The following is an 18331-nucleotide window of genomic DNA, read 5'->3' on the forward strand; positions in this document are numbered from 1 at the left end:
CCACCGGGCCAGGCAGGCAGCAAAGGCACATCTAAACACCACCAGGGTTTCATGGAAATAGGTTGTTCTAAGATATGTAAATCTTGCCGTACTGTTAGTCAGTGTTTAAGAGTAAAAAGTCACAGACATGTAAAAGAAATAAATAAACAAATAAATAAATAATGCAATCATTGTAGGCGGCAGTAGGTGGCAGGCATGAGCTTTAGTGAGTGTTAGTTAATACTTTAAACCAGATACAAAAACATGTTTGAATAGAATACATGGAAACAGCAAGATTAGGGAGAACAAACATACAATTTATGTGGAGAGTTGTGGTAAATGAGGTAAAAAAAAAAAAAAAAAAAAAAACATCAAGAAAAAAAGCTAGGTTACACTCAGCGATTTGGAACCAGCCTTTTTTATCCGACAGCGGCTCCCAACCCAGGTCCTGGGGACCCACAATGTCTGCTGGTTTTCATTCTAACTGAGCTCTCAGTTCCTTAACTAGACCCTTAATTGAACTGATAATTCGCTTAATTAGACCCTTTTAATTGTTTTCAGCTCTTAAACAGTTGCAGAGTTCAAGTTATTTCTAAAATGTTATAGCTAACTTGAAGTATGCAACTGTTAAGAGCTGAAAACAATTAAAAAAGGTCCAATTAAGTACGTTATCAGTTCAATTAAGGGTCTAGTTAAGTAACTGAGAGCTCAGTTGGAATGAAAACCAGCAGCCACAGTGGGTCCTCAGGAATGGTTTGGGAAACATTGCGATAGAACTAATGGAAGTGTTCTCCCTTTGGTTGGGTTTTTGGTTGAGACACGTGGCCACAGTAATTAATTTGCACTGTCCCTGTTGTCCCTTGTCCCCTCACTGTGAGATATCCTAGAGCATTTGTGTGTTATATTACAAACTTTAAAATTGACACACGACGACTGGTTGCAATATTTGTTCTTCATTTTACCCCCCAAAATGGGTTCCTGTAATGCAGACTACCAAGACAGGTTTTACTGAAATTGGAAGACATGAAATTATTTCCAGGTAAATTTATGGAGTCCATTGAAAGGAGAATAATGTCCACTTGCCAGAGTTAATGTACCATAACATCTTTAAATAAACACAACTTAAAAATGGGTTGTGTTGATATTATTACATTAGAAAGGCATGTGCATGCAAGAGTGTACACTTACCTAGTGTCATTACCTAGTTCCAGTCTGTAAGAGCAAACTTAAGAAGGAGAAGAACACTTAATGATGGACCATTAAATACAGCAACAGAGATTAACAGTTTCAAAAATAGCTTTTACAGGGTTGTTACTAAATAATACCTTGCTGCTAATATTAGGTTTATGTGTGTTTTCTGTAGTGTTATAATTATAACAAAAATAGTGTTATCATTTGAAATCACATTTTGTTTACATTTTTTATTTTGATCAGCTTCTAGGAACCGGACAAGCATTGATGGGCCATATGGCCTCCTCACATTTGTAACTTTCTTTATGTTTTTATCTTAATGGAATACTGATCTACATTTTTAGATATATAATTTCTTGCCTATTTAATATACTATGTTTTGTATAATTCTCTGTTGCTGTTTGCTGCTAGATCTTTATTTACTTGGCTTACTAACTAGAATTATTTTTAAAGCGTTGGGGTTTCTTCTGAAAGGCTGAATTTCTGAAACCCACTGGTTTTAGAAATAACCAATAGGAGTGTCCAACTGTAATTTCTGCTTCTCTTCTGCTGCAATGCGGCAACTGTGAGCTAGTTATACATTAAAAATCACTACAAAAACTTCCTTTTTTTCAGAAGCAGACCCAGTGGTTGAAAAGGGATACAGTTCTATCTCCTGGAATAGTTAGTAAGCACAATTAAAAATGATCAAACATAAAAGTATAAAACAGCTACTAAAATGTGATGATACTGTATAAAGTGTATGTCTCTTTTAGATTCATTAATGCATTCAACCAGCTGCTTTTGTTTTCCTAATGGCCTTAGCTACTACCAAAAGACCCCCACTATACTTTTTAATGTTAGCGTTGTTGTTGTTGCTGTTATTGAATTTCTCTTTCAATGTTTACCTTTGTAAATTTTGCTCAGCAATTCTGCAGTTTACAGTGCTATTGCATGCTTATGCTGTAAATGTACCTTGCTTTACCATGATTAACCATAAGTTTAATAATGCCTTGTTTTACTTAAGCAACAACAACCCCACTACTGCCAGTACTAATAAAACTACTAACTAGTACATCTCCACAAAAATACAAAAAAAAAAATACATCCCAATAAGTATATTTTCATTATTATTATAATTTATTTAAAACCATATGTATTTAACATGTTTTACAGTTACGCTTTTACCACATGCTTCTCCTGTCACAGAAGCTGAATAAATCCATCAGCTGACTCCTTTTTTCTTGAGTCACCCTGGCTCCGCTTCAGTTAAAACTCGTTGGAACTGCAGGTAATTCTCCGCGTTTTCTTCATGGAGAAAATTCTGTGCGCACAGCTGATGAGAGCTCCACCTCCGGTATCCACAGGTGTTAGCGTATGCTCCAGGCTTTCCATCTCACTCGCAGCACCAGTCTCTGTAGTGTGGGTTTCAGACTCTTTCCTGACTGCCGAGTTTGGCAGACTTTATTTTATACAACACCAGATGCTACATTTTGCATCCTTTTTTTAAAAAAATTTACAAATCATGGAGGGACCTACTGTGTTTATATTACAATTTGCATAAACCTGTGCAACTTTCACTTACAATTAAAGAGAAATTGGGGGACTGCCTTTCACATTTATTACGTTTCATAAAGTTACTGGAAAATGCCTTTTCATCAGAGGACAGTGGAACCCCAGCGGTTAAGCAGGTTGAAGGAGGAGGACTACAGGGTAATAATAGTAGGTGATCTCGGTGAGGTTAACAAAGTGCTTGTGGATCGAGTTAAAGTTAAGAAAAAACTAATGTTTTCAACTTTGGAGGAGGTTTGCTGTAACACTTTGACCAATGTCTTGCGACAGCTCTCTGATTTGTCGCGACATGCCAGTAATATTTTTCTGGAGATTGAGAGAGAAACAGGATTTGTACGGGAGAAATCAAACCGAATACAGAACCGCCTGGAAATTTTACAAAGTACATTCTACAAGACTGACAACAAGAAAATCAAAATCCGTAAGTTGCATTTTTATTTATTTATTGTGCTGATTTTGATCTCCATAAACATTTCTCTTTTTTTCTGTTAGGGAAATTACTCCAATATTTTTTCTGGACCCGTTTGTTTTTACGTTTACTGTGTATTGGTTTTCCTTTTACTGTATTTGTTGCTCGTTTGTCTTGATAGTGGTGTTTGTGTTATGTTTGAATTGTCAAACAAACATTTAATGAAAGCAGAACACCACAGATGCTATGCTATTATTAGCTGTGTTTGATTACTTTATGTTTTGATAAACTTTTGACACGAAGCACTTAAAATGAAGCACTTTGTAACTGTTTAGTATCCTTAAATTAAGCTGTCAGTGCTACTGTGCAATTTTTAAGTTGATTGGCAACATGGGTCTACGTTGATTTCGTAGATTGCACAGTGCCATGTGCAGGCAAGTTACGTTTTACTTGTAAAAGTATCTGCTGTTCTAGCGAGTGCTGTATGCTAATGTTGTTTCTTTAAGGCTCTCTGAGACCTGCCAAACTTGCTAGATCTTCAATCCTTCATTGACCATCTGTGTGACAACAGCTTGAAGGCAGCGTGTCCGAAACTTTGTTTTTTCACACACTGGTTTTATTTGAAGCCAGTCCTGTTCAACATAACGTTTAGACATTGTAGTCAACCAGCTGAAAAGCTCCCTCAATAAATGTGATACATTGCAATTATATTAGTATTGAACATTTTGTAATGCAAACTTATTTTCTAAAATCTACATTCCCCTACTGTATGTGTGTTTTTTGTATCGTAGAAAACGAGCTGTATTTCTTTGTTAGGTAATATGTTTATATAATGTATTATATTTATAGTTTCTTATTAAATATTGGGTAATGGAAAATAGTGGTTTGGCTTTCCCCATCCTATTAACGCACTGGGGTGTTAAATCTTGCCTCAACATTCACAACATTTATGTAAAGTATACCAACAGTATACACTGTCCAAATACTCTAGGAGTATTGTGTTATTGAGGGCTGCCAATGTTGCATGGATCATGATGCAAACCTGACAGCATTTCCAATAGTGTGGAAGAAACCAGTTATATCAGCAAAACAATCAACATGTGCTGTAGTCTACCTTGCAATGTGGTATAAGTCTTGAGTTGAGTATATCTTAGAAACTCTTACAGCTCCGACTAACTACTATTAAGGATGGAAAGAAGTTCCACTTTGTGTACAGTGACATTTTCTTTCTTTGAGGCTGACTTGAATGTTTTGTGAAAGGATATTGGGAGGAGTGAGGGAGTTGGAAGATTGCAAAACCTCTGTTTGTGTCTGAGGCGCAACTAATATCAGGCTGTTGCTTTTTGCAGCTTTACAGGGGCACAGCAGGCACACAGCCTTGATTGATCACCTCAGGGCAAGGATTAGCTGGTGTGTGACTGACTGGCAAACTTATAGATCCTGTGCATGATCTGAAAATATCTCTGTGTTGCAAACCATCTGTACAACACTGATCATGTTTGTTAGACCACAAACATAAATGATGAATTAACTATTTATTTGGTTTATATGTGAGGTATAAAAACATGAGACAATCCTTTTTAAACAGATGTATAACTTGCATGTGTTTCAAGCATTCATATTTCTGCACAGTGGGCTGACATTTTCAAGGAATGGTCCATCAATGTATATTTGTAATAGGAGAGGTACTGTTGGCAGTTATAATTTATCATATGGCACATTATTTAACATTTTAGTAAGGCTGATTTTTTTTTTTTTTTTAAAGAACATGCAATGCCAGAAGTGGCTGACTGCACACTGTTGATCACTTGTTGGAAATTACAATGCAGTGTTCACATACCACACAAGGCCGACAGTATGTAACAAAATCTATTCCTGCTATTTTAGTGAATGCCCCTCCAAGCCCCATGTTGGCATTTGACTAGCAAAATAAGCTCCTGTAATACAGCAGGGTTATATAGAGTTCATAAATAGTCTCACAATAAACATATAAAGGAATGTTCAGTATGGGTATACTCAGGAAAAGTCGAAGGCAAAATCAGAAACTACCTTATTAGTCATGTAACATGATTCAAACTAAGAGTGTGTTGCATGACTCTCCATTGCCTTGTGTAAGTCAGGCAAGCATAATGAACCATGTTTCCAGTATCGTGTTTTTTTTTTACATGCAGATTATGGATTTGAATGACAATTGCTCAATCTATTATATGCTGTTCGAAACTCAAGAGTATCATGCTGTGTAAAAATCTGGTAAATAAAAACAAAATAATAATATATTTGTGGAATGTGACAATTACCACTATGTAACACAATTTTTGTTCCTGGGTAGTAAGTGTTATTTCCTAATTGCTTATGCCTCAAAAGTATAGAAAATGGCTATTATTCCCCACAAACTTTGCTTTTGTGACCAGGACAGTGATATTTTGAAATTTACCTATTTCCAATGAGAAAACGGGTGAATTTGTGTCTTTTCGTTCACATAAAGTCAGAAAAAAACAACATATGAATCCAAATTAACATGTATTTATACTAAAGTAATACAACAATGACTACAAAAGATTTAGAAGTGAGTAGTTTTTCGAGATTTACGATTATACTGTAAATCACTTTCACGATTCATCCCCCAAATGTAGTCTCCCATCATGTTCTCGTTATACTGTCCTTGGTAGCGGTGTTCAGAGTCCAGTATATCCTGGTGGAAGCGCTCGCCTTGCTCCTCCGAATACGCTCCCATGTTCTCCTTGAATTTATCAAGATGAGCATCAAGGATATGGACTTTGAGGGACATCCTACAGCCCATTGTGCCGTAGTTCTTCACCAGAGTCTCAACCAGCTCCACATAGTTTTCGGCCTTGTGATTGCCCAGGAAGCCCCGAACCACTGCGACAAAGCTGTTCCAAGCCGCTTTCTCCTTACTAGTGAGCTTCTTGGGGAATTCATTGCACTCCAGGATCTTCTTTATCTGTGGTCCGACGAAGACACCGGCTTTGACCTTTGCCTCAGACAGCTTAGGGAAGAAGTCTTGAAGGTACTTGAAGGCTGCCGACTCCTTATCTAGAGCTCTGACAAATTGTTTTGGCCCAATTTGATGTGCAGTGGTGGCATCAGCACCTTCCGGGGGTCCACCAGTGGCTCCCACTTGACGTTGTTCCTCCCCACAGAGAACTCGGTCTGCTGTGGCCAGTCCCGCCTCACGCATCTTAGCAGATGCTTCCATGGAGTACTTTTTCACTCTTGTCTTGATAAATTGGCCGCAGACATAGCAAAATGCATCTGCCGGATGCTTGCAGCCTCTTGATGCCATCTCAGAAAAATGCAGATATGTATCCACTTAGGCAGCTGGAACTAAACTGAACTGGTGGGCTTAAGGCCCCTGTATTTATACTACTATTTATATTACTGGAAAGTTCTAGAAGTTACTCCAAGTTTACTCAGCACTGAATCTATCTGGAATGTTCTGGAAAATAGGTAAATTTCAAAATATCACTGTCCTGGTCACAAAAGCAAAGTTTGTGGGGAATAATAGCCATTTTCTATACTTTCGAGGCATAAGCAATTAGGAAATAACACTTACTACCCAGGAACCAAAAAAAAAATAAAAAATTGTTACACGGTGTTATGTAACCCATATGTAGATTTTGACCTAATTTTCTACAGCTGTATGTTTGACCCTGCTGACAAAAAGTACTGAAGTGGGTTTGACCTGAAGACCTAAAGTAAACATCTATAGGCAAGAGGTTTGTGGTGCATGAATTAAATATTTTGATAAGGCATATCAGACTTCCTATTTGGGTTGATTTAAGAAGCATTTTTCAGCTATAGACAGAACAAACCCTGTAAACTAATTCAGATGACATTTCAGCCATCAGAAAGCGCAATAAAATGAAATAATCACAAATTGGGTGAATTATGCATGATTGTCTGAGGTAATCCTTCCAATAAAGTATTAGGCAACAAGCTGATTAGTGAATGGCATGTGTTCTTTGGAGGTGTGCGCCTGGCAATTGTCATGCATTGTACTAAAACTTGCAATACCGCATACTAAGGTTTTGATGCATAGTTCATGGACTTAGAAAATATTAGAACTATTTTATTAATACAACAAAGCAGTGTCACTTGATAGATAGTAGGGAAGCATTTCAGCTGTAAGATCAAAACAGTGGTTTAGCAATACATTTTGCTGACTTTATTCCAATACTGTCGATTTAGCTTTGACTTTTTTTTAAATTAAGTTGGTTTGGATAATACTTTAATACTCTCTTCTAAATGTAAATATGTTAGTATTAGTGGACAGGGACAGCTGCAGTCATGTGTCACAAATACACAAACTCTATTATCATGTAATAATATACCATTGTAAACTTGACAAGAGAATGAGTTGATAAGTGGCTCTTTTTGACCTTTTCTATCTGTAGTATAGGTTTAATGTCAGTGTCTGGCCATACAGTGTTGAAGGGAGTTAAAGAAAAACAGACCCAAGGCCTTAAACACAAATACTGTGCATCTGTTGCTGTAACAGGAATTGATTTTCCATGCATTAAATGTGAAGTGTGCACATTGATATGGGGATCAGCTGGTAGGGAATGTTGAATATTCAATAAAAAAAAGAAAAAACAAGCCAGAAGACACAGCATCAGAATATTTGAGTAGGTACCAGGTTATATGAGTTTTGAAAATCAGTAGCAAATAGTCTCCAGAACTTTTATACAATTAATTTTTTTGCGGTAACGTATTAGTTTCCCAGTTGTTTAGGCTGTAATAAAAAAATAATACCAAAAAACATAAAAAAAAAAAAAAAGCTACTGTGTGCACCTTGTGAATATTGTTAAACGGTGTAAAACCAGTGTTTTTGGCTGGTAAATAACTTAGTCGTCCAGTGGGTTAGTTAAGAGTGAAGAAAAGTTTAGTTAGCACTAGTTTAGTTAGGTTTGTTTTGGTTGGTTTTGTTTATTTGTGTCAATAAAAGTGCGCAACCGCGCTAAACTTAGTTCTGTGTCTGGGTCACCTATTTTAAAGGGCACAAACGAACATTGTCCGAAGCTTATTGTTACAGTATGTGTGTATATATATATATATATATATATATATATATATATATATATATATATATATATATATATATAATACACGTTTTGACACGTACATCTGACTTGTAACCTGATGAAGACATGGACATGTCGAAACGCGTAGTTCGACACAATTTCTAATGTCAATATATATACACATATACATATATCTATATCTATCTATCATATATATATTGCAGTGTATATACATGGATGAAGGCTATATTTGCATCCTGAGCCATTCGAAAAAAAGGCATAATACCACAGTAGTGAGGTCAAAAAGTGATAATTCCTCTAGAGGAAAATGTACTTGAAGTTTGACCCATTCGATTCCTCGAGACCATTACTTTCAATTCAAACACACAATGTCTCGTTTTCAATCACTCGATAATACACACATTACAGAAATGTTCATTAGTAAAAAGAATGATGTAGGCCTAAAGCTGGTACATTCATATCTCAGAGAAACTGTAGAGGAACGGGAAAAGGTAAAGGCAATCATCCAAATAAAGCTGAAGCATTAACGGATAACGACATAGAACGTCTATACAGCACTGAAACACCACGTAAAAAAAAAAAAAAAGTTTATTTCTGTGACAGTTTATAAATTACTCGACCTTTGACCTTTGGTCTCGTAATTTACGACGTCACAGAAACCCTAGATGGCATTATTTTCCTGTAACTCACTGAAGCCCATCTATTCTCTCTCTCTCTCTCTCTCTCTCTCTCTCTCTCTCTCTCTCTCTCTCTCTCTCTCTCTCTCTCTCTCTCTCTCTCTCTCATGTTCGTGGAACCATTCCTGGACAATCCTAGCCTTGTGGCATGGGGCATTATCCTGCTGAAAAAATCCATTAGCAGATGGATACACTGCTGCCATGAAGGGATGCACCTGATTGGCAATGATGTTCAAACGTTGCTCCACTTTTATCAAGGGGCCCAATGTGTGCCATGAAAACACACCCCACACCATCACACCACCACCACCAGCCTGTAATGTTGACACGCAGCATGATGGATGCATGTACTTGTGTGGTTTTCTCCATACCCTAGTTCTCCCATCAGCGTGAAACAGCAGGAATCGGGATTCATCAGACCAGGCAATGTTTTTCCAATCCTCCAGTGTCCAGTGTTTTCATTCCTTAGCCCACTGCAACCGCAATTTCTTGTGTTTTGCTGAAAGAAGAGGAACTCTGTTAGGTCGTCGGCTGCCATACCCCATTCGTATCAAGGTACGATGAGTTGCGACGACCACTGGCCTGCCGTTGACTGGATGTCCTTTGGGTGGTGGACCATCCTTGATACACACAGGAAACTGTTGAGCATGAAAAACCCAGCAGCGTTGCAGTTCTTGACACACTCAAACCGGCGCGCCTGGCACCTAGTACCATACCCCGTTCAAAGACACTTAAATCTTTTGTCTTGACCATTTACCCTCTGAATGGCACACATACAGTACACAATCCATGTCTCAATTGTGTCAATGCTTAAAAATCCTTCTGTGACGGGGGACTGCCCCGTCTTTATGAACGTGGTTGGGACTGGCAGGGAGGGGGTTAAATTCCTCCCTGCCAGGAAAACATGTGAGAATGTGGCTGGAGCCCTAATTGAATAATCAGCAATTATTGATTAATTGGGCTCCAGCCACAGGGGATAAAAGCCAGGGGAGAGGCCCTGGCTAGGGAGAGAGAGTTCTAGAAGAGAAGAAGTGTTTTTGTGTGTGCTGTGTTTTGTAAGTTTTTTTGACCAGTGCCCAGCCTGGAAACTTTATTTGTAAGTTTTGTTTTGTGTTTATTTTGTGTTTGAAACCTTTTTGTTTGGCCCTCGTGCCTGTTTATTTTGTATTTTTTTGTTTATTAAAAAGCTTTATTTTGAACGTTTAAACTGTCTCTGAGTCTCAAACCTCTGTCATCCTTGTCAAACCTTCTTTAACCTGTCTCCCCTTCATCTACACTGATTGAAGCGGATTTAACAGGTTACATTAATAGGGGATCATAGCTTTCACCTGGATTCACCTTGTCAGTCTATTTCATGGAAAGAGCAAGTGTTCCTAATGTTTTGTACACTCAGTGTATATATGTATGTGTGTGTATATAGGTTACAACAAACAACCATTTTTTTAAGGATGGCATTGATGATTATCCTTAACATGAAGACATGTCTCACAACCACATTCCAAGCTTCCTTCCGCATAGTTTTTTGCATATTGTGAAACACACTGCTGATACAGGATGGGATTTATTGTACACAATGAGTGAACGCTTCAATATGTTCACCAAATCCTGGCCTACACCAGCCTTTGCATAACAGATGGGGTCTGGCAGCTCAGCAGGATCCATAGAAAACTCTCTCTTTCTCGCTCTCTGAGCTTTATTATTAACACCTTTTGTTTCTGACAGACCAGAGAGAAAGATGAAGGGGGTAGTCGTTATGCTGCCTCAGCTCCTGACAATAACGACACTCTAAATTAGGTGGATGGAATCACAGAGAGTGCGAACTGAGTTTGAATGATGTGTTATTGCAGCTGTGCATGTAGGCGGTGAAAGTCTTTTTTTCTCTTAGGATCAGAAAAACTAAAAGCAGTGAGAGCCAACATACAGTACTTGATTAACAATACTTTCTGAAATGAAGCTGTATTAGGATGTTTCTGCCTACACTTCTCACTGTCTGTTTCCTGTCAAGTTTGAACTGTGGGGTTCTTCTGGAATTAATTTAAAAAATAGAACATGATAATACTGTGTTTTTTGGGGGAGGTTTTTACACCACTTTAACCCGTTACTCTAGTTTCTAAAGTTTTTACCAGGTTAATATTTAATGCAGAATACATTTATCTTTTGTTTTCCTAGTAGTTTTTCCTACAAAATGTGTTACTAAATTCTAATAATATACCATTGCACACAAAACTAAATAAATGGTACAGATCAACGCAGGCCTTGACTTTCCAGGTGCTGAGTGTAATGTAATCAGAGTCAGAGCAGGAACAGGCTTAAATCTCTGGGTACTGAAAGCAATGAGAGTCAGGCGCAGTCTTTTCTCTGCACTAAATCCTAAATCTGAAAAGGTATTGATTACTGTATTAGTGTGTGGGGTGCGCTTTGGTAACATACTTTTGTGTTTATCAGGACTTGGTTAGTATGCTTATTCAGTTGCCTTGGGATGTGGGCATTTGGCTTCTGTTGACTTGGGGTTTAGATGACCACACACTGTCATTTGCTGCATTGCTTAGTGAAGATACTAAAATATTTTAGAACTGTAGTTATTGAGGCAACAATTAGTAATAACAAGTCATTTGATATGTGGTTCCCTTCGCATAAAAGTGTAATATAGTCTCTAGCTGTGAGACTTCTGTGGGAGTCTGCAGTAGGAGAGAGGATGGGACTATGTTACGCATGCTCCTAGTTCCCACAGAAGGACGTTTACTGTAGCAGCCCTATTTTTAGATTCAGCTGGGAAGTGCCAAAACAGAGTCTAAAATGAGTGGACAAATAAAACTGTTTTCAAACTGGTGCTTCCCATCAACTTCAGGATCAAACCTAGGAGAGGACACTCCCAGGATAAGTGCATCACTCGTTTTTTTCCGACTGCAACGCTACTGGTTTCCTCTTTACTACCTTGACCTTCCCAGCTCAACAGGCTTCTTTAGCTTTTCACAATCTTGCTGACTCACTGCCAGTCTTCATAAGCTACAGTATAGCACCCAACAAACTAAACTGTCACAATAGGTACTGACAACAAACGTTCTTTGTGTGATTACATTTTATTTGCTCATAAACTGTATACATTTCAATAAAAATAGACCAGAGTTATTGTACTTAAAAGTTTGATGCCTTTTTGTAAGCTTACTATGTCATTTAAAATCTGTGCCGGAAATGTACCATAGCAAACTCCAATATGATGTCATATGATGTCATAATTTCCTGATACCTCTGTTATTTTTAGAAGACGCCCAGTGTCTAATGAGTCACAGAGTTAAGAGCCACTCGTCCATTTAAAGGAGTGCCATTGGGATGAGATTTTAAATTACCTTGAAGAATTTTTGCTGAAATAACAAGATTCATAGCTCTTTAGTTACACAGAGATGCCAATGTAGATAGAGCATGAGAACCTTACTGTAACATGCTGAATTAACATTAAAAAGCTGAAGCTGCAAGCTGCTTTTTGCTTATTTGTGGGTAGGGCTAAATTGGAATACATACTTTCACTTTGTAGGGCTGCAACGAAGGGTACATTTTGACCTTCAAAGGTTCGGAACACATTACCGAAGGAAGGTTCGAGCCTTCGATGGTACTCATTTGCATAATTTATTGGTGACGTCACCATAGCTACTTGTTTATATTTGATTGAAAATCCTATTATTTTACAGGTAATCCATATAAATGGAATAAAACATTCAGATGTAGTTTAAAAAATGTGTTATATAGAACAGTAATCATGTTTAAAAATAAATAAAAATAAAAATGCATGTTGTTTATTGACACGTAATTGATGCTGCTTGCGAATATATACAGTCAGCAGCACCAACTGCAGCAGACAAAGCTTTATTTAACAGTCACCATTCCAAACAGCTTATCAGTCACGTTTTACTATTACTAAAAATATTAATAATACTAATAATAATATGAACTTACACTTGTCAAGTGACCCCATAGATTGGTTATGCCTCCATGATAGGAGTCGCAGTTTGCATTCAAATTTTTTTTGGTCGTCTGGGCATTTAACAAAAAAAATCCCAAACAGCAGAGGGGTTTGGAGACATTTCTTTCAATACAGATTACGCTATATAGCACTTTTCTGTCGAGACGGCGAATGAAGAAATTTGCTTCTGGTTAACACGAGCTGGAGGGGCTTTTCGAAATTAAAATTATTAGTGTTAGCGTATATTTTGTATGTTTCAAACATATTCTACCACAGCACTTCTCTTACACTGCCTTGTACACTAGGTATTCTGTACATATTTTACTGAAGCAATACAGCCACTAGAGGTACGAGCCCACTGCTTTGGATACTATACCCTGCTCCATACACGGCAGTGGCACCATGTAGAGTTGTACGTAATGTATAACGATTTGGTAGCGGATTTTAATAATAACTTTTGTTTACATAATATGCATTATACAAATCAAAATATCGAATTTTGCATGTAGGTGACATTTAATGTGTGATTTAGTATTCACACATTGTCAAACAGTTTCTGTTAACAGGAAGAAGAAAAAAAAACATGCAGGGAACCCATCTGACTAACCTTCGAAGGTTCGGACACAGCCCTATCACTTTGTAACTGTCAGATATGGAATGGGCATGTTAATCTTGAATTAGAGATGGGGCATAATCCATGCTCAGAAAGTATGTGACTCCACAGTACCTGCAGAATGTCTTCTTGATTATTTAAACAGGTTGAAACAGATATATTTGGCTGTAATTTATTACCACCCGCGGGGGTGTACTGTGCGGAATCTCTTGCGGTAGGAATACATTGAAATAATTGTTATATTACTGTTAATTAAATTGCACTCGTTGAATACCTGGTCACGTGGACGTCTCAGTTTTATTAAAACATGCATTGGCCATGACCTGATATTCTTCATACTGCAAGTGTACTGTAAGATAGTTGTGGTAACCCTTTTATTTCATGCTGCTGCTGATACACCTGACCTGTGTTTTTTTTTCTTCTTTTTTTTTTTTTAAGTGGTACATACCTGACCCGATAGTTGTGAAAGTCAATGGTAGTTGTAACTTACAAACCTTTGTTATGTTAAACCTTATTTGTTTCATGATTTTTGTGCTTCATTATTCAAGTTTTTAAATAGATAGATAGATAGATAGATAGATAGATAGATAGATAGATAGATAGTCTTTTTCTTTTTTTACAGTAGCGTTTTTGCCTTTTGGCAAGTAGGCCTAACCTTTTGAGATTTAAGGAAGAAAAATAACCAACTTAACCAATTTACTCTATTAACCCAGCTTACTGCAAAGACAAACCCTTAATGATCTCTTGCTTTATAAACAGTTTTTGCTTTAGTCTCACAAGTTTAGCATCTATGTGGAAAATGATCTTTAAAACTAATTTCACATCTCCCCTTATTGCCATACTGAAGAGCAACCTCAGTACAGTGATTAAGCCTAATACTTTTAATTGTTCTCTGTATCCCTCCTGTGTGCTTTTTTTTCTCCACCTATTTTCCTGGTTTTCTTTTGCAGGTCCTACTTCTGCCTCATCCCAAGTTATCAAAGGACAACGCAGGGAAGATGGGTCACAAAATGACCTATGGGAAACAAACCCCATATTTTAGAGATGCATCAGGCTGCTGAAGCTATTTGGTCAACTTTAATTACCAAAAAAAAGTTAAAAAAATACAGCAATTGCTAAAACGCAAACTAGCTTTTAAAGCATGACCTTAAATAATGTATTTAGATCCCTCCAGTGTTTAAAATGATATATTTGTCTTTGACAACTAAAGTTAATCTTACAAATGGGGCTGATTTGGAAGTAAATTCTTTGATTAGGATTTTAACTTCATAATTTGTGCTGCCCTTCCACAGACTCTGGTGCCGCTTTGGCTCTGTATCTTTATAGCGGGCAGTAGAGATGTTCCTCTCATCCTGTATGACAATTCTGTTATCTTCTTCATACGTCTGTGCTTCCTGACCAGCCTCAAAACTGCTGGCTTTAAAACCGAAAAAAGCGGAAACATCAGGTTTCACAGCTTGAAGCTCCTTGTGTGTGTTTTTCAAAGGGCTTGATTTCAGAGTTGTCTTTTAAGCCTCTCTTAAACCAGGTGGGAATGCCTAATGGGCATCTCCAAATACGTTAAAAAAACCTGAAGGTTCTTTCACCAAGTACTATGTGTTCCATGTAGTATAATCTGAATCAGTCAATGATGTGAAGACATGAAAGCACTTTATTCATACATTTTATTGATTGAACTGGGTGACTAAGAACAGAACAGAGCACACTGTCCAGATTTAAAGTGTCTCTGCAATGGTTTATACTCCCAAGGCTTTTTTTTCCTCCCTTAAAACAAGTCTGTTTAGCACAAAATGAATAATTAAGTAGTGCACTTAATGGATTCTTAAACTTCTTGGGAGTCTTGCTTTGTTCCTGTTTTTTGAAGAGGAACATGCAAAAACACATCCTGCTTAAACAAAATCAAGGCATGTCGCCAACTGGGGGACAAATTGTCCATTCTTTCTGTCTCCGCATCCATGCCAACACTTCTCACTGGGAAAGTGAAAAGCCTGACTGAGATCCTAATGCTTTCAGTGAATTTGCTCCCTGACATCAAGAAGGCTCTTTGAAAATGATTGCTCATTTCAGTCTACTCCACTTTTTACATGCTTTTTTTTCTTCAAAAATGTTACATAGTTTGTTAGGGATATATATATATATATATATATATATATATATATATATATATATATATATATATTTATATATATATATATATATATATATATATATATATATATGTATCTTCTAATGTACTGTACCGTAAACTTAAATATTTATTTCAAAGTACACTACATTCAGTAAATGAATATACTTTTATGATTTGCATCCTACTGGTCAGGTTACTAAACATGAGACCCCACACAGATCACATAAATTTACCACATACAGGATATGTAAGCATTGCTTTACCACATGGTCTCATACTGGTCTTTATCAGGGGTAACATCCTTTTGATGGTTGTTATGACTTATTATTACCAGTCAATTTACCCATCCTGCTTTTAGATGATATACGGCTGCTACAGTATAGTGCTAGCTGTATTTTAGGGCTTAATATACAGTATCTCAAATAGTTAGGCTTATTATTTTTTGGCAGGAAACTGAACCTGTTTCAAAACTAAACTTTTAAAACCACATTAATCTGTGCACTTGATATAACCAGCCAATATATAAAACCAGCTGAAATTGTATTTGTTAAATGTTAAATGCATTACTGCATCTGCATTATAAAGTGTATATTGTGTGTAGATTTAATAAAATGCCTACAGTATAGAAGTTTCAGATGTGTTCAATATTACACTGCCATATGGCTTGTCCCATCCCATATATCTTGAACTTGCAGTAAAGTATCAGTTTTATAATACTACTGTGTATCATTTGGAGGCCACCCATGAAAATAGAATTTAGGCAGAGTTTTACAATTTTCCAGAAAAAAGTTGCACAGGAGATCAATAAAAAAAGTAGTGGAGGGGTATCACGATAGGTCATCAAACTACCATCCCTATTCTGAGAGATGCAGCTACAAGCTTGCAATTAGTCTGTCTTGAGTGCCTTTCTGTTGAATATTGACGAAAACTTTGGTGAATGTATTGTACTCCAGTACCTGAGTGAACAGAAGTTTAATTTATGTGGACCATTTCATTGTTGTACTTCGTCCTCCTGTACAGATGTGGTTTCATAACTGCTACAGATCTATGTATATGCTGTCAACCTTTGGCTTACCTGATTGTGCTCTGAGATGTAGAACCTGTATATACTGTAAATATATCCTCCTTAGAGCTCCAGGTGACACTTTCTGGACATGCTATCACACAGCAGATTGATCTGGAAATGCATTGGGTTAAAAGCTTTAGTTATCCATGTCCCTTTTAGGTCTGAGATCTTTCTTTTTGGCAGAGTCAACTAATTGAATATGGAACAATATATATAATTTTCATATAGTACTGTACATGCTACCTTTAATACATAAAGTAGCACTGCAGCTTTATGAATGATCACATTGATCTCTTGGTTCAGTGGAGAGCATTGGATTGACCATTGCAGATATCTCCCTTCCCCTTGAAGGTAGACTCCTTGTTAGCAGTGTCTATTATGAACCTCTCCCCTCCCCCACATCTTATCAGGAGGAGTTACAATCCTCTGTCTGAAACTGGATGGATCTTTGAAGGGGCTTAACAATAAGGTTCCTGCTGTTGCTTGACCAGTGTGTACTGTACTGTTTTGCACACACATTTCAGCAGCATAAAGTGAAACAGTACTAAAAATGAACAATACTAAGTGAAGGGGTTATCTTGTGCATTTTTGTTTTCACGTGCAGGTTAGGGCTGCTGTAAAATTGCATGTTTACATTGACTAAGAAACCTGCTTAAATAAACTTAACTAAATAAGCATATCACAATTTCCTGAATTCAGGAAAATACATAAACATATTTTCAACGTTTTTGTTTGTATAAGATGACCCAATTACAGATATATGTGCCTAAATTTGTATTTCTAATGGCTGATTTCACACACCCCAATTAGCATGAATCTTGGTTTATAGTTACCTAATGTTACCTTAGGTAAAGTAATCCAAGATTAGCCCAATTGGGGTCTGTGAAACCAGCTGTATGTCAAATCTTCTCTTTTTGACAACTGCTGGACACAGTATGCCTCTCATTTATCCAAAACTTTGGATTCAACCTCAGATATTTGGAAACATTTGAGTAATTGAGAGTCTCATAAATTATGTAATAGGAATCTTGTATTGTGGATTATTTTCTGATTGAAACATTATAAGGTCCACATTTTGACCTGCCATTAACACAAACAACTTTCCAATTTTAATTTGTTTTGCTGCTATATGATATTTAGGTCAGTTGGGAAGTTAGTTTAAAATGTGATCATAGGTATTCAAAAAATGCTGAAGTTTTAAGTTACAATTTAACACTACACAGACTAATTTCTGTTGACTTTCGCTAAGAATCAAGCCACTCAGGATACAAATATATCTTAATATTGTTTTTAGGTGATGTTGGAGGTGATGGCCATTGTAGCTGTAAGGTTGTTTAAATAAAAATGAAAACATTTATAACTGTAATGCAAACATGCTATAATGTTTTCTCCTTTCTAAATACATCGCTTATGGAGGGTGCTGCAAAAGGGCACCGCTTCTGTTTCTTTGGGTGTAATTGAAAAACCCTTGATTGAGCTATTACAAATTTTTAACATTCAGGCTGTCATAACAATGGTGTATTTGCTTGTCAGACAGCAACACAAAGTTTCAAGGACAAACCCCATTTATCATGCCAGTCAGTACAACAGTGACCTCGACTGTAGTAGGATTGATTTTAATAGCCGGAACTGGGAAATCACAGAGTGGAGTGTGATAACAGTGTGCTGCTATAGAGGGAACGTGCTTCAAGATGAG

General features: G+C 37.0%; 1 protein-coding gene across 2 annotated transcripts in view; it reads left to right on the plus strand.

Moving 5' to 3' along the window:
* The first annotated feature begins 2449 nt into the window (after window positions 1-2449).
* The window catches only part of LOC117403049 (NHS-like protein 1), a 129079-nt gene continuing 113197 nt past the window's right edge, over window positions 2450-18331 (plus strand). For both annotated transcript variants that reach the window (XM_059024200.1, XM_059024206.1), the window contains exon 1: window positions 2450-3142. In XM_059024200.1, coding sequence (XP_058880183.1) covers window positions 2797-3142 — 346 coding nt within the window. In that variant the 5' untranslated portion in view covers window positions 2450-2796. The remainder of the gene's footprint in view (window positions 3143-18331) is intronic.

Source organism: Acipenser ruthenus, chromosome 5 (assembly GCF_902713425.1).
Source record: "Acipenser ruthenus chromosome 5, fAciRut3.2 maternal haplotype, whole genome shotgun sequence".
Classification (NCBI taxonomy): Eukaryota; Metazoa; Chordata; class Actinopteri; order Acipenseriformes; family Acipenseridae; genus Acipenser; species Acipenser ruthenus.